Source organism: Cetorhinus maximus, chromosome 14 (assembly GCF_964194155.1).
Source record: "Cetorhinus maximus chromosome 14, sCetMax3.hap1.1, whole genome shotgun sequence".
Taxonomy (NCBI): domain Eukaryota; kingdom Metazoa; phylum Chordata; class Chondrichthyes; order Lamniformes; family Cetorhinidae; genus Cetorhinus; species Cetorhinus maximus.
In genome coordinates, this window is record NC_135892.1 from 56407852 (window position 1) to 56432801 (window position 24950).

General features: G+C 40.6%; 1 protein-coding gene across 1 annotated transcript in view; it reads left to right on the forward strand.

Moving 5' to 3' along the window:
• Window positions 1-9716: 9716 nt before the first annotated feature.
• The window catches only part of pnpt1 (polyribonucleotide nucleotidyltransferase 1), a 90972-nt gene continuing 75738 nt past the window's right edge, over window positions 9717-24950 (forward strand). The window contains exons 1-5 of the mRNA XM_078556931.1: window positions 9717-9960; window positions 21358-21418; window positions 23210-23284; window positions 23360-23465; window positions 24138-24187. Coding sequence (XP_078413057.1) covers window positions 9749-9960; window positions 21358-21418; window positions 23210-23284; window positions 23360-23465; window positions 24138-24187 — 504 coding nt within the window. The 5' untranslated portion in view covers window positions 9717-9748. The remainder of the gene's footprint in view (window positions 9961-21357; window positions 21419-23209; window positions 23285-23359; window positions 23466-24137; window positions 24188-24950) is intronic.

Sequence of the window (24950 nt, forward strand, 5' to 3'; positions counted from 1 at the left end):
TTTTATACATGCTGGCTGATTTGCTGTGTTTTTCCTGCATTTTTGGTTCTTATTTCAAATGACAACAGCAGCTTGTGTTTATATATGAACATACAAATTAGGAGCAGATGTAGGCCATTCAGCCCCTCAAGCTTGCTCCACCATTTGACAAATCATGGCTGATCTTCGTGGCCTCAACTCTACTTTCCTGTCTACCCCCAATAACCTTTAATTCCCTTATTAATCAAGACCCTATCGAACTCTGCCTTAAAAACATTCAATGAACCTGACTCCACTGCTCTCTGGGAAGAGAATTCCACATATTAACGACCCCCTGAGAGAGAAAAAAAGTCTCCTTATCTCTGTCTTAAATGGGAGACCCATTATTCTTACATTGTATCCCCTAGTTCTAGTATCTCCCACAAGGGGCAACATACTCTTGGCATCCAGCCTGTCAAGTCCCCTTTGGATCTTATATGTTTCAATAAGATCACCTTCATTCTTCTAAACTTCAATGGGTACAGGCCTAAGTCCAACCTTTCCTCATAAGATAATCCCTTCATCCCAGGAATCAGTCAAGTGAACCTTCTCTGAACTGCTTCTAATGCAATTATATCCTTTCTTAAGTAAGAAGACCAAAACTGTGCACAGTACTCCAGATGTGGTCTCAGCACCACACTGCACATCTGTAACAAACTTTTATATTCCAGTCCCTTGCAATAAATACTAACATTCCGTTTGCCTTCCTAATCACTTGCTGTACCTGCATATCAACATTTTGTGATTCATGTACTCAGACACCCAGATCCTCTGTGTTGCAAAGTTCTGCAATCTGTCTCCATTTAAATAATATATTACTTTTCAATTCTTCCTGCCAAAGTGGACAAGTTCACATTTTCCCACATTATCCACACAGAGTCCATATGACCCTTCTTCAGAGCTAAAGGGAAGTAGAAATGTGAATAAATTTATCCTGTTTAAGGGGGGGTGGAGCCGGTGAAGCTGGATAGAAGGCCAGCGATAGGTGGGAACAAAGGAGAGATTAACAAAGATGTCATGAACTAAAGGACAAAGGCAGTGTTAATGGTAGTGGCAAGGGCTAAAGAAGGTGCTGATAGTGGCGTAAAGGTAAGAAAGCAGAATGTGATAATAGTAGAACAAGGGTAAGCATTGTATGAATGAACAACATGGAACAAGTAAGATAGCTCTTTTGCGGATGAGGGGAGGGGGTGGGTCCACTACAGCCCCTTCCCCCCACCCCATCCCCCCACCCCATCCCCAAAAGGGCCATCTATTACTTGTTCCATGTTGTTCTTTCACATAATGCTTTCTGCTATTATCATTTTCTGCTTTCTTACCTTTACGCCACTATCTGCACCTTTTTTAGCCCTTACCACTACCATTAGCACTCCCTTTGTCCTTTAGTTCGTGGCATCTTTGTCAGTCTCTCCTTTGTCCCCACCTATCGCTGGCCTTCTATCCAGCTTCACCTGCACCACGCCCCTTAAACAGTATAAATCTCATCACATTTCTACTTCTCTTTAGCTCTGAAGAAGGGTTATGCGGACTCGAAACATTAACTCCGTTTCTCTCTCCACAGATGCCGCTAGACCTGCTGAGTTTCTCTAGGATTTTCTGTTTTTGTTTCAGATTTCCAGCATCCTCAGTATTTTGCTTTTATTTTTCCCACATTATATATACTCCATCTGCCTTATTTTTGCCCATTCACTTAACCTATGCATATCCCTTTGCAGACTCCTTATGTCCTCTTTGCAGCTTACTCTCCTACCTATCATTGTGTCATCAGCAAATTTAGCAACCATATATTCTGTTCCTTCATCCAAGTCATTGATATAGATTGTAAATAGTTGAGGCCCCAGCACTGATCCCTGTGGCACTCCACTAGTTACAGCTTGCCAACCTGAAAATGACCCATTTATCCCTACCTCTGCTTCCTGTTAGCTAACCAATCCTCTATCCATATAGCACCTTTAACATAATAAAACGTCTCAAGGAGCTTCATAGAGGCATTATAAAACAATATATGACACCGAGCCACATGGGACAATATTACGGCAGATGACTTAAAGCTTGTTCAAAGAGATAGGTTTTGAGGAATCTGAAGGGAGGAAAGCAAGGTAGAGAATTGGAGGTGTTAATGGAGGGAATCGCAGAGTTTACAGCCTTGACAACTGAAGGCACAGCCACCAATGGTGGACCAATTAAAATCAGGGGTGCCAAGTGCTAGAATTAAAACTGCGCAGATATCTCGGAAGGTTATATGACTGGAGGAGATTAGAGATATGGAGGGGCCAAGCCATGAATGAACTTGAAACTACGGTTGAGAATTGTAAAAGTGAGGCATTGGTTAACTGGGAGCCAGTGTAGGTTAGTGAGCACAGGGGTGATTGGTGAACGGGATTTGGTGCAATTAGGTTCAGCAGAGTTTTGATGATCTCAAGTTTAAAGAGGATAAAATGGGGAGGCCGGCCAGGAGTATGTTAGAATAGTCAAGTCTGGAGGTTATAAATGCAAGGAAGAGGGTTTCAGCAAAATTAGAACTGAGGCAGAAGCAAAGTCGGGCGATGTTAAAGAACTGGAAATAGGCGGTCCCAATGACAGCATGAATATGCAGTTAAAAGCTCATCGTGGGGTTGAACATGATACCGCGGTTACAAATTCTGGTTAGCATCAGACAATTCCCAGGTAGAAGAATGGAGCCAGTGGCGGGGGAGTGGAGACTGTTGCGGGGACCAAACACAATAGCTTCAGCCTTCCCAATGTTTAATTGGAGGAAATTTCTGCTCATCCAGTAATGAATGTCAGACAAGCAGTCTGACAATTTAGAGACAATGGAGGGGCTGAGAGAAAAGGTGGTGAGGTAAAGCTGGGTGTTGTTAGCATACATGTGGTGATGTGTTTTTGGATGATGTCACAAAGGGGCACTGTGTGAAGGAGAAACAGGAGGGGTTCAAGGATAGATCCTTGGGAGACAGCAGAGGTAAGTGTGCGGAAATGAGAAAATAATCCATTGAAGGTGCTTCTCTGGCAATGATTAAATAGATAAGAATGGATCCAGGTGAATGCAGTCCCCCACACCCCAGCTGAATGACAGTGTAAAGGCGGCGGATGAGTGTGATGTGATCAACTGGGTCAAAGACAGGTCGAGAAGGATGAAGAGGGGTAGTTTGCCTTGGTCAGTCATAAAGGATGTAATTTCTAACATTTGTAGTTCTAATCTTTTTATAATTTCTTGGCAACTAATTTTGGTCCAAAAGTATAAAAAATTAATCTATTTTGTGCTCTATTTTCTAACTCATGGTCCAGCAAATTTTGTATTAATGCATCGACTTTTGAACAAATAAAAATGTTATGACAGTGCCATCTTGTGGAGATTTAAGACGAATACCTGATACCAGAGAGGGGGCAACAGCAGAACTGGTTAGGAGAGACAGCAATCGATGAGATGTGTATCTCCCAATATTCAAAATGGATTAATTTTATACCTTCTTTCAAATATACCAATAAAATGTTGATATCATATTTTTAAAAGGTTGGGGTAGCATTCATGTATGATATTTTCTACTTGGCATAGAGCACAGTGCACTGTTTTAGCTGCTGAAAATTATGATGAAAACCAACAGAAAACAGTCAGTCTTTTTTAGCAGTGTGTTGCTACAAAAGTGGAAAATAAATTTTCTGGCGTTACAAAGGTTTCCAGAGGTCATTGGATTTTCCTGTGTGAAGCATATTTGAAGTAAACAATGAGCAACCAGAGGTTTTGAATTAAGCACTGTTTGCTTCTAAATCTATTTTTACCAATGCCTTATCCTGTTTCTTATTACATTTTTATTTTTCTAACATTCATTCTCTGTCATTCTATTAATTTTCATTTTTATTTCATTTATTTTCAAATGTTTTTCCAATTATATTGATTCCAATAGTAGTACTTTGTGTTTGCCTTCATTCATGTTTTTAACCTTGACTCCCCACTCCTAAGTAGCCAAAAAAGTAGCCAACCTCCTAGGTAGTGTATTGTCCATAGGCACACAAAGTCCTCCTCTTCCTCATTTAAGTGGCCATTCTTAAAATGGGAATCTACTGTGTTCTGGTACTGTATTCAACCATGGGACGTATCGATTAAGAGAGAAAAAAATAACTTGTCTAGTGCCTTTTACAGCCTCAGAATGTCTCAAATTATTTAATAGTCAGTGAAGTAATTTTTGAAGCATAGTCACAGTTGCAACGTAGGGGAATAAAACAGTCAATTTGTCCATAGCAAGATACCATAAATAGCAATCAGATTAATGAACAGTTGTTTTTGAAGTTGGCCAGGATACTGAGAGAAATCCCCCATTCTTTATCAGATACTGCCATGGGATCTTTTATGTTCACAAGAGAGAGCACACAGGGTTTAACAGGTTTAATGTCCTATCTAAATAAAAGCACCTCTGGCAATTCAGTACAAACTTGGTACTGCACTGAAATGTCAGCCTAGGTTTTATCCTTAAATCACTGGAATTGGAATTAAACCCACAAGCTTCTGGTTCAGAGGCTATAATGCTACCACTGAGTAAAGGCTCACACCAAGTTCCGCCCAATTATCATCACACACAAGTGATTTCCAACGAGTCACAATTCCTACTATCCAAGCTGAGAAAAGCTAACAGTGAGCAAGGAACAAACCTAGGAGCTTGCTGATCTGTATGGTTCAGATCACATTATATACTGCATTTATCTACTGCATTTATTTATTTTCAGGGTAGTAGATGCTTTATGGCATTTCTCATCTGTGTCTAGAATACAGTTATGATGTTTTTAAGGCTACTGCTCTTAATAGACAAATCCAGGTATCTCCAAGTGGACTTTGATGGGATGGAGTTGCGAATAGGAGTGGGGCATGTTACAAAAAAATCCTACAAAACACCAGTCACCTTATCTTTCTAATCTAAGTAACTTCATTTTACACCTGTCCTTTGGCTTTGGTCATCCATTTCTGTACCTGGATCCATAAATCTCACTTTGGGCAATAAAATGTGGCAATACTTCTGTTGCATTGTATCCAGATTATGTTGATTATAATAGAATATGGAAAACTATCAGCAGGTGATTGAAATGGCTTGTTTGACAATTTGAGAGTGACACAATCGTTGAGTCAATGGTGCCGTAGGACAGATTTGTTTATTCAAGAAGTCGCTGTTGTGATAAGGTGAACAGATCTCAGACAACTATTCTCGTTGCTGGCAAATATGAGTCACCATCAACACCCTGAAGCACAGGCTGTGGAGTAAACCTACGTCTTTCCAGGAAGGTATGACTCATTTTTACCTTAATGCAGTGCATAGAAAATTCAGCCATTAGAGAGCTCCATATCTAATACTTATAGATTTGTTTAGCCACAGAACAGCCATCCTAATGAACTCAGACTGCTGAATTACAAATACTTTATGCTACGCACATGTTCCTACAGGCTGACATAGCCTAAATATGCTTGTGATATCACCATTACAGAAAGCAGAAACTGCCATCTGTTTGGTCTAGCTGGATTAAATTCAAATTCCAGAAATGAAAGAGTGATTTACTAATAAATCCTGCCACCCTTATAATTTTTTAGGGAGACAAGTGCCATATCATGGTGACAGACAAGGAAACTGTCACTAGAAGGGTTTAAAATTGATAAGGAGGAAGTGTTGAATTGACTGTCAGTACTTAAAGTTGACAAGGCGCCAGGACCGGATGAGATGCATCCAAGGATATTGAAGGAAGTGAGAGTAGAAATTGCAGGGGCACTGGCCATAATCTTTCAGTCTTCCCTTGACTCAGAGGTGTTGCCAGAGGACTGGAGAATTGCAAACATTACGCCCTTCTTCAAAAAAGATTGTAAGGATAAGCCCAGAAATTACAGACCAGTCAGTTTAACTTCAGTGGTGGGCAAGATTCTAGAAACAATTATTTGGGATAGAATTAGTAGTCACATGGAAAAATATGGGTTGATATGGAAGAGTCAGCAGGCAGCATTTTCCCGTCGGAAAGCAGGGGGCGGGGCCCGCACGCCGACGCGTAAAATGACATGCGGAGACATCGGGCGTGCATCCCGACGTCACCACGTGCCATTTAGATTGTCAGTTCGGCAGGCAAGCAGCCAAGTCAGCTGCGTGCCCGCCAAACTGTCAAAGGCCTATTAAGGCCTGTGAAAAACTAATTAACTCAATTTAATGAGCTGCCCGTCCAACCTTAAGGTTGGTGGGCAGGCGAAGAGCCCAGGTAGCCTTTGCATTTTTCATGAAACCTCATCCATGGGCGGGATGAGATTTCATGTTTTAAAATCTAATAAAAATTTATACATTTATTCTTTGACATGTCCCAGCTCATGTGATAGTGTCACATGAGGGGACATGTTTTAAAAGTTTAAAAATCAGTTATCTTAAAGTTTAAGACTGAAACAAATCTCCCTGAGGCACGGAGATCTCTGCGCTCTTTCTGCACTGTTAGTATGCGCAAAAGAGCGCAGGGAACCACTCAGGGAATCCTCTCCCCCTCCCCCCGCACAGGGAGCGCTTAGCGCTTCCAGGCAAGCGTCATGTTGGGCGCGCCTTAATTGGCCCGCCCACGTAAAATGGCTGCATGGCCCCCATTGGGGGCGCCGATTGGGTTCGCACCCACCCCCGCACAACCCCCCTGATGGGGGAAAATTTCTGGCCAGCATGTATTTCAAAAGGGAAAATCATGTTCAACTAACTTGCTGGAGCTTTTTGAAGAGGTAACAGAAAAGGTTGATGAGGGTAATGCTGTTGATGTGGTGTATATGGACTTTGTGACACAGTGCCACAAAACTGATTTGTGAGAAAAGTTATTGCTCATGGAATAAAAGGGACAGTAGCAACGTGGATACAAAATTGGCTGAAAAATAGGAAGCAGAGAGTAATGGTCAATGGATGTTTTTCAGGCTGGAGGAAGGTTTGTAGTGGAGTTCCCCAGGGGTCGGTATTGGGACCCTTGCTTTTCCTGATATATATTAATGATCTAGATCTTGGTGTGCAGGGGACAATTCTAAAGTTTGCAGATGATATGAAGCTTGGGAGTGTTGTGAACTGCGAGGAGGAAGGTGTGGAACTTCAAGAGGACAGAGACGAGTTGGTGGAGTGGGCAGATAGGTGGCAGATGAAGTTCAATGTGGAGAAGTGTGAGGTAATGCATTTTGGTAGGAAGAACATGGACAGGCAATATAAAATAAGGGTGGAATTTTGAAGGGGGTGCAGGAGCAGAAAGACTTGGATGTATATGTGCATAGGTCATTGAAGGTGGCAGGACAGGTGGAGAGAGCAGTTAATAAAGCATATAGTATCCTGGGCTTTATTAATAGGGGCATAGAGTACAAGAGCAGGGAGGTTATGCTGAATTTACATAAGACTTTCATTAGACCTCAGCTGGAATATTGTATACATTTCTGTGCGCCATATTATAGGAAGGATATGAACACACTGGAGAGAGTGAAGAGGTTTACAAGAATGGTCCCAGAGATGAGAAACTTCAGCTATGAGAGTAGATTGGAGAAGTTGGGACGGTTTTCCTTGGAGAGGAGAAGGCTGAGAGGAGACTTGATAGAAGTTTTAAAAATCATGAGGGGGCTGGACAGAGTAGATAGGGAGAAGCTGTTCGCACTCTTAAAAGGATCAAGAACGAAAGGGCACAGATTTAAAGTGATTTAAAAATAAGCAAACTGCGACGTGAGAAAAAGCTTTTTCACACCACGAGTGGTTTGGGTCTGGAATGCACTGCCTGGAAGTGTGATGGAGGCAGATTCAATTGAGGTATTCAAGAGGGCATTAGATGATTAGTTGAATAGAAACAAGATGCAGGGGTACAGGGAAAAGGCAGGGCAATGGCACTAGGTCACGATGCTCATTTGGAGAGCCGGTGCAGGTACGATGGGCCGAATGGCCTCCTTCTGTGCCATTAAGGTTCTGTGATTCTGAGATTCTGTGATCACTTGTTGGGCAAGTCAGCCTCTAAAGTGGTTGATAGTACAACTGGTGCAAAGCAGGGCTCAGCTTAAATCTTAGAAAGAGGGGATCTAACACCATATTTTTATTTTTGCCAGCTATGGTATAACTGCTGATGAGTTATTTTCAAACAGAAGGAAGTAAATTGGCAACACTGCCGGCCGATAAATTCCAGTGGTCATGCAGAAGGTTCCAACCCCCACTAACCCCCCCACCACCCCCCGCGAAAAAAATGTCAATTACTCAAGCACTGATTATATAGAAATACGAAAACGTAATAATCCATAGAAGGTACAGCAAAGAAACAGGTCATTCGGTATTTACCCTCCATGCGAGGAAACAATTCTAAGATAAAAACAAAAAGCTAAAAGCTACTGCGGATGCTGGAAATCCAAAACAAAAACAGAATTACCTGGAAAAACTCAGCAAGTCTGGCAGCATCGGCGGAGAAGAAATCAGTTAACGTTTCGAGCCTTCATGGCCCTTCGGCAGAACTGCAGCATAGTTTCAACAAGGGAGAAATATAAATTGGTTTAAGGTGGGTGGGGGGGGGGGAAGAGACACATTGAGGGTGTGGTGTAAGCAGATAATCAAAGATGTCACAGACAAAAGGGTCAAAGAGGTGTTGAAGGTGGTGGTCTTTGTCTGAGAAAAGTGCTAATTAAGAATGGAAAACAGGATCTTCAAAGTACAGCTCTAGTGGGGGTGGGGTGGAAAGACTAAAGGTTTTAGTTTTAGATTTAAAAATAATGGAAATAGGTGGGGAAAGAAGAATCTATATAAATTATTGAAAAAAAAAAGCGGGTAGGGGGGGAAAGAAATGGGGTGGGGATGGGGGGAGGGGGAGTTTAAGATCTAAAGTTGTTGAATTCAATATTCAGCCCAGAGGGCTGTAAAGTGCCTAGTCGGAAGATGAGGTGCTGTTCCTCCAGTTTGCGTTGGGCTTCACTGGAACAATGCAGCAAGCCAAGGACAGACATGTTGGCAAGAGAACAGGGTGGAGTGTTAAAATGGCAAGCGACAGGGAGGTTTGGGTCTTTCTTGCGGACAGACCGCAGGTGTTCCGCAAAACGGTCGCCCAGTTTGCGTTTGGTCTCTCCAATGTAGAGGAGACCACATTGGGAGCAACGAATGCAGTAGACTAAGTTAGGGGAAATGCAAGTGAAATGCTGCTTCACTTGAAAGGAGTGTTTGGGCCCTTGGACGGTGAGGAGAGAGGAAGTGAAGGGGCAGGTGTTGCATCTTCTGCGTGGGCATGGGGAGGTGCCATAAGTGGGGGTTGAGGCAATTCTAACCCTATTTAATACACTTATCTGTGTAGGCAGATTCTTTCAGTTCCAGTTCTGATGAAAAGTCGTCAAAGAAACGTTAACTTTCTCTCCACAGATGCTGCCTGACCTGCTGAATATTTCCAGCATTCTGTTTTTATTTCATTTCCCCATTATCCTTCGTCCTCCTAACCAAATCAAATCTTGAATGTTGACAGTTTCTGCCTGAATCACTAATCCTGAAAGTGTTTTACAACTCAGTACAGTATCGATACAACCAATATAATGGGGAGTGAATATACACAGCAACAATATTGTTCTAAATTAAAAACTGAAAGTTGCACTTTAGCATTTCGAGGAACGTCTCGGGAAAAATACAAAAGAAATAAACTAAAAGAGAAAGGAGAAAATGAAAGAGTGAGGACTGGGAGGCGTTACCAGGGTTTCATTGGGAGGGAGCGAGCCAATAGGAGGCGAGTTTATAGGCAGGTGTGTGTCATGGCGGCGCCCTGTGTTGGGATAATGAAGTTGCTGATGTTCCGTGGATTCTGTAGCTCCTCACTCCGGAGAGTGTCCGCGCTCAGGAGTCCGTCACTGTGGACGTCGGGCACGCGACTGGGGCCGGGATGGCAGCCGCTGAGACGAACGCATCAACATTTGTGGACCAGCAACGCGGTCCGGGGCCGCGCCTCCGTGGATCTGGGCAGCAGGTGAGCTAGTCCGGTGCTTCAGTGTAACAGAGTGGCCAGTGTGAGGCACAGGGACGAACCTGTTCAGGACAGCCACCGCTTACGTGACTAACGACCCCAAGGGGATGTATTAATAGGCGAAGCGGGTGCATGGAGCCGAGCAAGAACTGATGGAACAGGCTCGTGAATGAACAGTGTTGGGGGATGCCCAACTGCAAGGATCACTGCAGTGGCCAACTCCATGGCTGGATATTAGATTCTTGTTTTCTAGGAAAAGAAGCTAGTGTCTGGCTTGGAAAAGTCAGAGGTGATCAGTATGTGGAGCCTTAGGGAAAACTTGGGTGTGAAATTGTGCATTGGGATATCTATTCTCATTGAAATATGATTTAATATTTTGGCAATTGAGGGGAGAAGTGGCTGAGCAATGTTCTAAGAATGAGAAAATGGTAAACTGAATAGATGTGGGGTAGAAAGGCTACTGAGGGTTGAGTGGAAGCTGAGTTTGTGTACAACTGACCTTGGCCTGAATGGGCTGGCAAAGAGGTTGATGAGGCTAAAACCAAAGGTACATAGTATTTGCGGGTTGAGATAGTTAGTTAGCTTTTGTTCATTTGATTTTGTGCTGAAGGAACTTTGTACTCTTTAGTAATTTTTAACACCCATCAAACCACTGCACTCTTAATCTTGAATGAAAATAGCTTATATTTGTAAAACTTCTTTCATATTTGTAATTCCTCATGTTAGGCTACATATGAGTGAGTCTGCGCTTATATGCTCCCTAATGCTTCAATACCCTTCCAATGTAGAGCCCAAAACTGCATACAGTATTCTCAGCTACAGTTTTATATAAATGTGCAATTAAATTTTAATTTTTATATTCTGTACTTAGAACTTAAAAGAAATAGCAGGAGTAGATCACTTGGCACTTCAAGTCTGTTCCATCATTCAGCAAGATGCTAATTTTCTACCTCAACTGTACCTTCCTGCATATTCCTTAATTCACTCAGTGCCCAAGAATCTACCAACCTCTATCTTGAACATAATCAATGACTGAGCATTCCAGGCTCTCTGATGTAGACAGTTAAGAAACTAACAGGAGGAGGAGGGGCTCCACAAACATTCTCATCCTCAATGATGGGGGAGCCCAGTACTTAAGTGCCAGTGATAAGGCTGAAGCATTTGCACACACCTTCAGCCAGAAGTGCTGAGTGGATGATCCATCTCCGCCTCCTCCTTAGGTCTTCAGCATCAGAGATGCCAGTCTTCAGACAATTCATGTGGCAGAGTCTGCAGATCATGCAGTGGACTTATCAGTCAGGTTCAAAACACATGGGGGTGGTGGACATATTCACCCTCAAAAGCCCCCAAGAAGCCTGTTGTGCAAGTGACAGAACAGGAATGGCACATGCATGAGGCCCATGGTGACATCACAGCACTCTCGGCTGCCCTGAGCTGGAGCCAGGGAGGAGGAAAACAGAATTGCCATGAAGGTTAAGAGCATGTGTGAGTAAAACGCCCACAATACAGCCCCTATCAGGGAAGTATCTCAAAGCTGTCAGCCCCATCGCTTCCAAACTGTTAATCTGGGATACAAGTGGTTCACATTCTTTAAACCATTTACCTCCTTTATCCATTTACTTAGACTGCTACTGTTTTTTTTTGTGTCTGCTCAGCCTCATGCTACACCTTGCACTGTAACGGGTGTCAGAATCGTCTCATGCTGACTCTCATTTGCAGTGTGAATGCAGCCCTGTTTGGGAAGAGCACTGAAGAGCAAATGGCTCCTGGGTCCTGATGTGAGGCATTGAAATAAGTGGATATCAGGACATATGAAGACAGAATTGTGCTAAGATGCTTTTATGTTTGATACTAATTCAGTTCAAGCTGGGGAGTGGTTATCTTGCTCAGCTAGTAATCAAGAGACCTGAATGAATGATCAGAAGACAGGAATTGCCTTCCCAAAAGGGAACCTAAACTCATCTAATTAATTTTTGTTTAAAAACTGATGCACTAAGGATCTTTAAAGAAATTATCGTCACCTGGTCTGGCCTATACGTGATTCCAAGCCCACATCAATGTGGTTGGTTCTTTACTGCCCTTTGAAATGGCCTAGCAAGGCACTCAGTTATGTTCAAGAAGGTGGCTCAACACCAACCTCTTGAGGGTAATCCGGGATGGGCAATAGCATTGATGCATGGTTAGTACACTATTTTGATCTGATTAATCCTTGGCTTGATTGGATGCACTGCTATAGAGCCTCTCTGTTTTGGTGTTTGTGCTATCGTTTCTATTTAAAGAAGGAAACTCTCCAAAAAATTCAACGCCAATGCAGATGGTACATGATTGCATCAACTAATAATGGAATTAATGAGAATGGGGGGTGGGGGGGAAAGAGCCCCTAAAATCAAAAAATCGCCCTCAAGAAAATCTCAAAAAAAGCCCTCAAAAAAAAGGTTATTTTGATCCCTGCTTATCAACCTCTTAAGAACTCAGCAAACTGGAGTGAAAGCAAATCACCCTTGATCCAGATGGAAGACACAGCAATAACCTACTGTCAATGCTCAGTTTGTGTTCCACCAGAACCACTTAGCTGCAGACCTCATTACAATCCAAACAGATTTAAAAATCTGAATATCAGAGGTGAGGTGAGAGTGACTGTCCTTGACGTCAAGGCAGTATTTGACTGAGCGTGGCATTAAGTCAATGGGCATCAAGGCAAAAACTCTCCTCCGGTTGGAGTCATACCTTGCACAAAGGAAGATGGTGGTGGTGTTGGAGACCAACCAATAAGTTGCTCTGCATGTTGTTCTAGGCCCAACCACCTTCAGCTGTTTCATTAATGACCATCCCTCCATAAGATCAAAGTAGGGATGTCCGCTAATTATTGCAGTGTTCAGTACCATACACAACTCCTCGGACACTGAAACAGTCCGTGCCCATATACAGCAACACTTGGACAACATTCAGGCTTGGACTGATAAATGGCAAGTAACATTTGTGCCAAACAAGTGTCACATCTCCAAGAAAATCGCCCTTTACATTCAACAGCGTTACCACTACTGAAGTCTCCATGCCCACACTATCCACATCCTGAGGGGTTACTATTGCCAGAAACTTAACTGAACCAGCCATATAAATATTGTGGCTACAAGAACAGGTCAGAGACTGGGAATTACGCAACTCCACAAAGCCTGCCCACCACCTACAAGTCAGGAGTGTGATGGAATACTCCCCACTTGCTTGAATAACTGCAGCTCCATGATACTCAAAAAAAAAAAAAAATCTGTACCATTTCAGGATAAAGCAGCCCCATTGATTGGTGGCCCATCTATCATTTTAAACATTCATTTCCTCTACCACGGTGCACCATGGCATAGTGTGTACTGCAGCAACTTCCCAAAGCTCCTTTGATAGCATCTTCCAAACCTATGACTTCTACCACCTAGAGATCAAGAGCAGCAGGCTTATGGGAACACCATCACTTACATGTTAGTGTCATAGAGGTCTACAGCACAGAAAAAGACCCTTCGGCCCATCAAGTCTGTGCCAGTCAAACAAGTACCTAACTATTCTAATCCCATTTTCCAGCATGAGGCTTGTGTGCCATGGCATCGCAAGTGCACATCCAAAGACTTCTTAAATGTTATGAGGGTTTCTGCCTCTACCACCCGTTCAAGCAGTGAGTTCCAGATTCCCACCACCCTCTGGGTGAAAAAATTCTTCCTCACATCCCCTCTAAATCTCCTGCCCCTTACCTTAAATCTATGCCCCCTGGTTATTGATCCCTCCACCAAGGAGAAAAGTTCACTCCTGTCTACCCTATCTATGCCCCTCATAATTTTATACACCTCAATCATGTACCCCCTCAATCTCCTCTGCTCCAGGGAAAATAACCCCAGTCTATCCAATCTGTCCTCATAACTAAAACTCTGCAGCCCAGGCAACATCCTGGTAAATCTCCTCTGCACTCTCTTTCTAGTGCAATCACATCCTTCCTATAGTGCGGATTCTAGAACTGCACACAATACTCTAGCTGTGGCCTAGCTAGCGATTTATACAGTTCCAGCATAACCTCCCTGCTCTTGTCTTTATTAGCCAAGGCATAGAATATAAGTATCCCATATGCCTTATTAACCACCTTATCTACCTGTCCCGCTACCTTAGGAGACCGGTGGACATGCACGCCAAGGTCCCTCTGATCTTCGATATCTCCCAGTGTCCTACCATTCATCGTGTATTCCCATGCCTTGTTTGTCCTGCCCCAGTGCATCACCTCATACTCCAAACCACACATCATCCAGACTTGGAAATATAGCACCACTGTTCCTTAATCATCATTAGATCAAAATGCTGGAACTCTCTCCATTATAGCACTATGGGTGTGCCTACACCACATGGACTGCCCAGTTCAAGATCGTGGCTCACCACCACCACCTCCCTAAGGGCAATATGGCTGGGCAATAAGTACTGTATTGCCATCAACATCCTCGGAATTAATTACAATGCTTCTTATTTTAGTATCATCTGCAAATTTGGACACTATTCCTTCAAGCTATATATCCAAATAATTGACTTGTTTTTTGATTGTTCATGACAAAGCTATCCTTATTGCCAGTTTTGACCCTAGCTTGCCAGCTTGAAAAGTTCAGAACTTTACAGTGAATGTGTAATAAGGAACAGATTTCTAAAGGAACACAGCTGTCATTTAAAGGAGCAAGTATTTGTTGAGGAGAAATGTTCTTTCAAATTTCAAATACTTTCCCTCTCTCAACATATACAGTGGTTTTGAAACATACTTTTAGGAACTATAATTTAATTCCCTTTTCATCCAAGAGCTGCTAAACCTGACCTTCACATGTAGCCCCCTCGGTGATGTCAATTAAATTAACCTATCAGCAAGTGACTCCATTTGAAATGCGCTCTCATTAAATCTGCCAGCCACAAATTAATAGCAATGATAGGAATATTGACTATGGCATGAATATATTATTGAAGCACAAAGTATCCAAATAAAATTATAAATGTAGGATTAAATGCTCCAGTTACCCACCTGCGGTTGTATCACGATTTCTGGCATGGCTATACAGGGCATGATGTCAAAGTTTGCAGAAGACACAAAATCCAGAAATGTAGTAAGCAATGAAGAGGATAGTAACAGACATAGGGAGACACATGACAGATTAAATTTAATGTTCAAAAGTATGACGTGATGGATTTTGTTATGAAGAATGAGGACAGACAATATATACCAATGGCACAATTTTAAAGGGCATGCAGGAGCAGAGAGACCTGGGGTGTATGTACACAAATCTTTGAAGGTAGCAGGATTCGTTAATGAGGCTGTTTTTTAAAAAAAATATCGCATTCTTGGCCTGATTAATAGAGGCATACAGTACAAAAACAAAGAAGTTATGCTAAAATTTTATAAATTACTGTTTCGTTCTTAGCTGGAGTATTGTGTTCAGTTTTGGACAATGCACTTTAGGAAAGATACCAAAGCCTTGCAGAGGGAGTAGAAGCATTTTACTAGAATGGTACCATGGATGAGAGACTTCACTTATGTGGAGAGACTGAAGAAACTGGTCTTTTTGTGTCTTCTGCAAACTTTGACATCATGCCCTTTTTTTGGAGGGGGGGTTCAAATATTTAAAGAGTCACAGGTTAGATAAAAGTCATTAACACCAACAGCATTTAGGTTTTATAAATAACAGCATTTAAGTACAAGAGTAAAAAACTGATTACCTAAAATGGACAGTATAGCTGAGCTTGCTCCCATCCCTTTTCATCTAACCCCATTTCATGTAACCTCATTCCTGAACCATTCTTGTAAATCTTTTCCTGTATCCTCTCTAAAAACTTATTCCAATAGAAATTCATTAACGTTGAAGATTTCTTTAACAGGAAAATTGTACTTAGAGCAGAGGAGGTTAAGAGGAGTGTTAATGGAGGTGTTCACAATCATAAGTAAATAAGGAGACTCTGTTTCCAGTAGCAGAAAGGATTTAAAGTGATAAGCAAACAAATCTGTGGCAACTTGCGGAAACTTTAATTTTACATAGCGAGTTGTTAAGGCATGGAAAGTACTTCCTGAAAGGGTGGTGGAAGCAGATTCCATCATAATTTTCAAAAAGGAATTATATAAATACTTGAAGTGTAAGAGTTTGCAGGGCTGTGGGGAAAACAGAGGAGTGGACTAATTAAATAGCTCTACCAAAGAGCCAGCACAGGCACAAAGGGCCCACTGGCCACCTCCCGTGCTGATGTTATGAATGGGATTCATGAGGGAAAACAAAAGATACAAGTTTTTATTTTAGAATTGTGAACTTGCTTATCAAGAATCTATCTACCGCTGCCTTAAAAAATATTCAAAGACTCTGTTTCCACTGCCTTTTGAGAAAGAGAGTTCCAAAGACTCAAGAAACTCAGAAAAAAATTCTCCTCATCTGTTTTAAATGGGTGACCCCTTATTTTTGAACAGTGACCCCCTAGTTCTAGATCCTCCCATAAGAGGAGACATTCTCTTCACATCCACCTTGTCAAGATCCCTCAGGAGCTTATATGTTTTAGTCAAGTTGCCTCTTACTCTTCTAAACGCCAGCGGATACAAGCCTAGCCTGTCTAACCTTTCCTCATAAGGCAACCCATCCATTCCAGCTATTAGTCTAGCAAACCTTCTCTGAACAGCTTCCAGTACATTTACACCCTTCCTTAAATAAGGAAACCAATATTGTACACAGTACAGACGTGGTCTCACCAATGCCCTATATAACTGAAGCATAACCTCCCTACTTTTGCGTTGAATTCCCCTCGCAATAAACAATAACATTCTATTCGCTTTCTTAATTATTTGCTGTACCTGCATACTAACCTTTTGCAATTCAAGCACTAGGACACCTACACCCCTCTGCAGCTCAGAGCTTTGCAATCTTTCACTGTTTAGATTATATGCTTCTTAATTTTTCCTACCAAAATGGATAATTTCACATTTTCCCACATTATACTCCATTTGCCAGATCTTTGTCACTTAACCTATCTATATCCCTTTGTAGCCTCCTTATGTCCTCTTCACATCTTACTTCCTTACCTATCTTTGTTCTTTGTGTCATCAGCACATTTAGCAACCGTACCTTTGTCTCTTCATCCAAGTCATTTATATAAATTGTAAAAAGTTGAGGCCCCAGCATTGATCCCCTATGACAAACCACTCATTATATCTTGTCCACCAGAAAAAGACCCATTTATGCCTACCCACTGTTTCCTGTTAGCTAGCCAATCTTCTGTCCATGCCAACATATTATCCTCTTAAGCTACTTAAGCTTTTATTTTTAGCAATAATCTTTGATGTGGCACGTTATCAAATGCCTTCTGGAAATCTAAGCACAGTACATCCACCAGTTCCCCTTTATCCACAGTAAATGATACTTCTTCAAAGAACTCCAATAAATTGGTTAAACATAATTTCCTTTTCCCAAAACCATGTTGACTCTGCCTGATTGCCTTGAATTTTCCTTAGCGTCCTGCTATAACATCTTTAATAATGGTTTCTAACATTTTCCCTATGACTGATGTTAAGCTAACTGGCCTGTAGTTTCCTGTTTTCTGTCTCCCTTTTTGAATAAAGGAGTTACATTCACTATTTTCCAACCTAATGAAACCTTCACTGAATCTAGGGAGTTTTGGAAAATTAAAACCAACTATCTCCTTGCTCGCTGCCACTCCCTGATGAATGTAATTTTCTTGAATTCTTCCCTCCCTTCCATTTCCTGGTTTACAGCTATTTCTGGGATGTTGCTTGTACTCTCTGTAGTGAAGGCAAATGCAAAATGCCAGTTAAATTCATCTGCCATCTCCTTATTTTCCATCATTAATTCCCCTGACTCATGATCTATAGGACAAATGCTCACTTTGTTAACTTTTTAAAAATATCTATAGAGACTTTTACTATCTGTCTTTATATTTCTAGCTAGCTTTCTCTCGTACGCTCATTTTTCTTTCCTTAGCAGTATTTTAGTCATGCTTTGCTTTTCTTTATATTCCGTCCAATCTTCTGACCTGCCACCTATCTTTGCGCAATTATATGCTTTTTCTTTAAGTTTGATACTATTTTTTACTTTTTTAGTTAACCTCCCCTTGGAATTTTTCTTACTCATTGCAACGTATCTATTCAGTGTCTTCTGAAATAACCCCTTAAATGTCTGCCACTGCATCTCTATGGCCCTATCCCTTAACCTAATTTGCCAGTTCACTTTAGCTAGCTCTGTTTTCATGGCCTCATAATTGCCCTTATTTAAGTTTAAAATACTAGTCTTAGACCCACTCTTCTCTCCCTCAAACTGTGCAATTCAATCATATTATGATTGCTGCTACCTAGGGGGTCATTCATTAATCCTATTTTGTTGCACAATACCAACTCTAGTAGAGCCAGCTCTCTGGTTGGCACCAGAACGTGCTGTCCTAAAAAGCTATTCCAAAAACATCTAGGCTATCTTTGCCCATCTGATTTTCCAATCTATATGCAGTTTAAAATCCACCATGATTATTGCTGTACCTGTCTGACAAGCTCCCGCTATTTCCCATATATACCCTGTCCGAACGTATGGATACTGTTAGGGGCCTGTAGACCACTCCCCCAAGTGACTTCTTGCCTTTATCAATTCTCATCCCTACCCAAACAGCTTTTACATCCTGAATTCCTGAACTTAGGCCACCCCTCCCCATTGTACTAATACTATCCTCAATTAAGAGAGCCACCCCTCCATCTTTTCCTAGCTTCCTGCCCTTCCTAAATATCATGTACCCTTCAATATTCAGACCCCATTCTATGTCATTCTGCAGCGATGTCTCTGTAATGGCTACCAGATTGTACTTATTTATTTCTATTACTGCTATCAGTTCATCTGTTTTGTTTCAAATGCATTCAGATACAGAACCCTTAGTTTTGTCCTTTTTTTTTGTAACCTCTGGTATAATCTCCTATTTAATCTTAAATTTGTACTCTCTGCCCCTTCCTGTCATGGACTGTTTATCATTTCCCACATTAATACCTTTCTCTCTTAACTTTCTCTAATCTTTGATTTAACACATCTTCCCAAATTTGATCCCTTTCCCCCACTATTTAGTTTGAAACCCTCTCTACTTTCCTAGTTGTGGGCACTGGTCCCAGCATGGTTCAGGTGTAGCCTGAACCTATTGAGCCTAAACTAACAATTTTCTCCTTTGAGTTCCTAGCCAAAGAGCTTTGTTCAAGATTATTAGAAGCTAGTTTAAGTAAATAATTCAGTACAATGTATTAAACTTAACTGCATCTGCAGGACTGCAAAGTGCTTTTAGTAATCATGGTCAAAATAATAATGTATACTAATATACATAATATATGTAATGTTAGGATACATTGGATAAATATTCTGAAAGGCCTCCCTAGTGGCTCAGTGCAACACCATTATTGAATATACACACTCAGACATCAGATAGACCTAATTTCACTGAGCCATATAGAGCTGGAAGACCCCGTTCAATACCTAGCTTATCCATTCTGATGAAAAGTGATTTTGACCTGAAACATTAACTCCATTTCCCTCTACAGATGCTGTGTGACTTGCTGAGCATTTCCAGCATTTTTTTTAAATTTCCAATTTCCAGCATCCACAGTATTTTGCCTTTGTGTCAATACCTAGTTTCTTTTGAGTAAGCCGATCTCAGCCCGGGTGGTGGCAGGAGTGCAGTAACTGACCTTATCATCTAAGGGGTGGGCATGGATATATCAGCATTTCCATTCCTGATTTCTGTTCAACGTCATAGATTGGAAAGTGCATCTGTACTGATAGCTCCAGGTTAGACTTGGCTGTGTGATATTCCCACAGTTGAAGAACCTTCCAATGTCCACTCAACAAGCTCGCATCAAGGATGACCTATTGGATGTCAATTTGTGCTTTTGGACAAGGAGGTGAGATGTTTGTTATAGCACAGCCGATAGTAAATGCTGAGTTGTTCAAATCACAGAGGTAACCTTGAGACAACTGTCACAACTATTTTTGCAATTTTTTGCAATCGAGATGCAGGCTTTGAATTCAGTAGTAATAAGACCGCCGAGCCGCATAGGTTTTTACAAAGCTAGATTAAACATTTTATTAATAAGAGAAATGAGTTTAAGCACATACATATGTCTACAAATTACTGCTATAATACCTTCAGAATTCCCTAATTAATCTGACTCCCATTTACACCTCCGTTAGGCAACAGCAAGACACACAGATTTAAAAGACCCAGACAAAGAAACCTGATACCCTGAACAATCCAATTCAAAGTGAGTTTACTTAACTTCAGTTCATTGTAGAGAGCAGCTTGAGGTGTAGATGCTGAAGGCTTTTCACACTTGTTAATCTTAAAATGCCTGTCTTTACAGACAGCCTTCTCCCCTTTATACGTATTTTTCTCTTTGACTACAAATTCCCATTGTTTCACTATGTCTTTGGACTTTACCTCCCTGATCATAAAAACTTATCATAGTACCAATTTTACAAGTAATCTTTGGGAAAAATAAACACACTGTTTCTGAACTTCACCTGGCTAAGTGACACATTTCGCCCCTCCCTTGAAAACCATATAGTCTGGTTTATCTAAAAATGCAAATATTCTTTTACACCTTACATTCTAAACTTCCCCCAAGTTTACCTACTTAAAATTTCAAATCTAGCTTATCTACTAATACATCAAAGCCTTCAGACCAGCTGCCTTTAATCAAATTAAGTCACTCTCACACACACATATAGACAAAGATACCACTGTTTTACAATAAATTCCAATAACTTTATTATATCTTCCTGACACGGAGATGAAAAACTAATCTCGAATATAATTCGAGAACAATTACCTTTGCAGACACCTAGGAAATTTTGCTGAACTTAAAGGTGGGAAAATAAATTGGGGGGCAAATTCAATGCCCCAGTTCTTTGTAATATGGAAATGCATTTGCATCTATGTTTCTCCAAATTGAGTTCTTGATCTTAGCCAGAGAGCAAGGAGCACTGAGCAGCTGTCAGTACTATTCCCAAAAAGAGAAATGTGAAGTTGGTCAGCATATCATTTTCTGCCTTGCTTATGCAACTTTTAGTAGATAGTTCCAGAAGTCAGGCGACAGCTCTCTTGCCCAGCTTCTCACCAGAAGCAAGAATTCCTGATTTTTATTTTCAAGTAATCAAAAGAAAAACAGTCATTGAATTTTAGAAATTAATTTTTATATTTGGTTTTACACCGGGTAAAGCAAACAGTAAAGTTCAATGATTTATCCCTATACTTGCCTTTTGTTTAATGAAAATAAGTGAGAAGTTTCCTTGACATAAAGATTATCCCAATTAATTTTGTAATATACTAAAGATAAATACTGCTTTGTTTACTGTTTTTCATCTTTTGTTACAACAGAAAGCTTGAAATCTCCACAGGGAAGCTTGCCAGGTTTGCAGATGGATGTGCTATGGTGCAGGTAAGCTACTCTTTAGAATTTCCACATAAAGTTAAATTAATTTGTCCCTGACCAGTAGGGAATTGAAGCATTGAAATTTTCGTGTTCTGTAGACATTTCTGGTTATGTTTAGTTGATTTGAGGTGAATTTTGTTTTTTAACTGGGAACTATCATGATAGTTTGTACAATTGCCTCCATGTTTCAGTGAACATTTGGAAAATACTTCATCTATTGAACAGTTCAAACTATGAATTTAGGGAGTGGGGAGAAATTGAAGGAAAATGTAACTTTGGAAAAGGTTCCAAGTATGTTATATTAACAATTTCTGACTGCCAAATGACCAAGAGTAACTCATCCCCTCTACTACGTTATTTTAGACTTCCTACACAGTATTCTGCAACTTGCATAGGATATACAGGACAGCAACAGGCCATTCGGACTAACCTGTCAATGCCAGTGTTTATGCTCCACTTGAGCTTCCTCCCATCTTTTCTTACCTAAATCTATCATTGTAACCATCTATTCCCTTCTCCCTCATACATTTGCCTAGTTTCCCCTTACATGCATCTATGCTATTAGCTTCAATCGCTCCCTATGGTAGCAAATTTACATTCTTGCCACTCTTTCAGAAGACATTTCTTCCGAATTCCCTATTGGATTCCTTGGTGACTATCTTACATTGATGGCCTCAGGTTATACTCATTTCCACAAGAGGAAACACTCTCTCTGTATATACCCTATCAAAACCTTGCATAATTTTAAAGACCATTATTAGGTCACCCCCTCAGCCTTTTTTCAAGAGAGAGAAGACCCAGTCTGCCAATCCTTTCCTGATATGTATACCCATGCATTTCTGGTATCATTGTAAATCATCTTTGTACCCTCTTCACTGCCTCTATATCCTATTTATAATATGGTGACCAGAACAGCGCACAGTACTCTATGTTTGGTCTAATCAAGGTTCTGTACAGATTTAGCATGACTTCCCTACTTTTCAATTCAATCTGTCTAGAAATAAAGCCACAACTTTTAGTGATAATTATTATCCTTTACAAAAATAAAAATACCTGGAAAAACTCAGCAGGATAATTATTATCCTTTGTTTTAATTAGCATCCTCCCCCATACCTTGGGTCAAGAAAGGTTATGTAAGAGTAGATTTTTAACTTGTTTATATGTATAACTGATTGGTTAAAAGACAGAGATCTGCGATGTCACGATTTGCTCATTTTTCATTAATTTCTTCTCGGGATGTGGGCACTGTTGGCAAGGTTGCAATTATTGCACATCCTGAGTACCCTGAAAAGGTAATGGTGGGCCTGGAACCTCAGGCCTTCATCTGAGCATCAATGGCTGGCTTAAGGAGCTGTTCTGTTGGGACTCTGCTGCTGTGTCAGCTGGGATGCCACAATTTCCATAATGGACTAGAATTTATAAAGGCATCATGCAAGGTTGTGGTTAAAAATCCATTAGCAAAGTGTCTGCCTCCCAAAAAGGCGGCTATAGGTTCAAGCCCATTACTCGTTATTGCTACTGAGTGCTCAGCTGAGCTAATTGATGAAGGTTATTGTACCAACTTGTCCAAGTGTGAACTCAGATGTCTGATGGCCAAGAAACAGCAATTTTTGCAGTCCAGAACATTTAAGGACAAGTAAAAGCAAATAATTGGCAATAAAATTGAGAGAAATTTAAATTAATGTGAAGCTTGAAAGGAGTCTCTAACTGACATTTGTTAATATTTGTGTGCTAAATTGACAATTTAGAAAAGCTTTTGAGTTATATGTTGTTGATTTTCTCTTTCTCACTGTGAAGCTAGGAGAGACATCAGTGATGGTTACAGCTGTCAGTAAAACAAAGCCTACCTCATCCCAATTTATGCCATTGGTGGTAAGTTTTTCATAATATGTTGTATTTAGTTGATATTGTAAAATCTGCTGGAGACTAACAAACCTTTCTTATCAGGTTGATTACCGTCAGAAAGCTGCTGCGGCAGGAAGAATACCAACAACCTATTTACGAAGAGAAATAGGCTACACGGATAATGAGATTTTGACGAGCAGAGTAATTGGTAAGATTATCTACTGTAGAGTAGGCTTATTGCAGCAATATTTTCAAGTGCATTTCTACAAATAGATTGTACTTACAACAACAATTTTACATTTTTGCATCTATTGAATGTAAGGATGAATGTTTTATAGAAAAATATCTTTTGAAATGTTTGAAATTCTAATGCTTCATTTTCCAAGTGAAAATATTTATAAATATTGAACCACTTTGTGTTACTGAAATTTGGTAGGTACATTTTGTGGACTTAGTTCAATCCAATTTTTTTTTTGTTTAAAAAAAAAGGTGCTGGATTGGATAGGTAATTACCTCTGCCAGTGGACCTATTACTCACAATAGAATAACCAAGGTTGCACTTTTAGCTACCTAACAGTTAATTGCTCTCCATGGATTAGCTTTTATGTTCTTGGTTAGTGCTTTTGAGCAGAGAAAAATTAACATAGAAAGCGGCTGCAAGGTGCCTCCTAACAGCAGATACAGGGCAGCACTTACTGTAGCAGTTAATGAAGTCTTGGGCACAGTCCAGACTATATTCCCACATTTACCCAGTTGAAGGAAAAGCATGAAGGCTTGGGAAGGCGGAACATAGGACCAAATGTAAGATTTTTTTCAAGGCTGCCTTAATTTACGATATTGAGCACAATGCCAGTTATTTGTTTTCTGTTGCATTCTTCAGATCGTTCAATCAGACCACTATTTCCTTCAGGCTACTTTTATGATACACAGGTAAGTTATGGATAAAATGAATAATTTTGTCATATTTTTGGAATAAACTACTTTGAACTGTCACGGGCAGAATTTGTGTTTTTGTACTGCCCGTGATCTATGTGTTTTGTATGTGAGGGGTGTGTGTTCTCTTAACCTCAGAATGATTGTCCCAATTTAAATAATCCCAGCAGCAATTTTTTTGTGAATTTAAAAATAAGGAAGGTGATTTATTATCACATATTTGCCCTGGAGGTTTAAAAAAATTCAGTGTCTCAGTCACTCATCTCACCAATGCTATCATTCACAGAGATTAGATGCAGATGAGGAAAAAAATAGTACAGTTACAATTGTCTCAGTCTCTTTTGTGTCAGGCCTGTAGTTTCTTAGTTGAGTTGACGCTTTGGTTGAAGTGAAGGTCTTATAAAGCAGAAGATCTTCAGTAAGCTACAAAGCCTTTTGTAGTCATCTTTCCAGGAGGTTGGTTCTCAAGTGAACTTGAAGTTGGAACAAGTTGGGGAGCGTCCTTCTCCCACTCTCAAGGTATGGTTGTTTATTACCTTGGCTGGTTCGATGGCTGTCTGATGGATTTCCATCCAGAACAACTTCTTGTTGTTTTAAAAGCAGGCAACAACAATGGCTGTCTTACCACGTGACCTGTCACAAATCCAAAGTCCTTTTCCAGATAAGGTGTGTGGCTAGGTTGATTATGCATCTGTGTGATGACTTTAATGCCTTGAGAGTTTGAAACAGATAGTGCCTTTGTATCTGACTGTCCTATTCA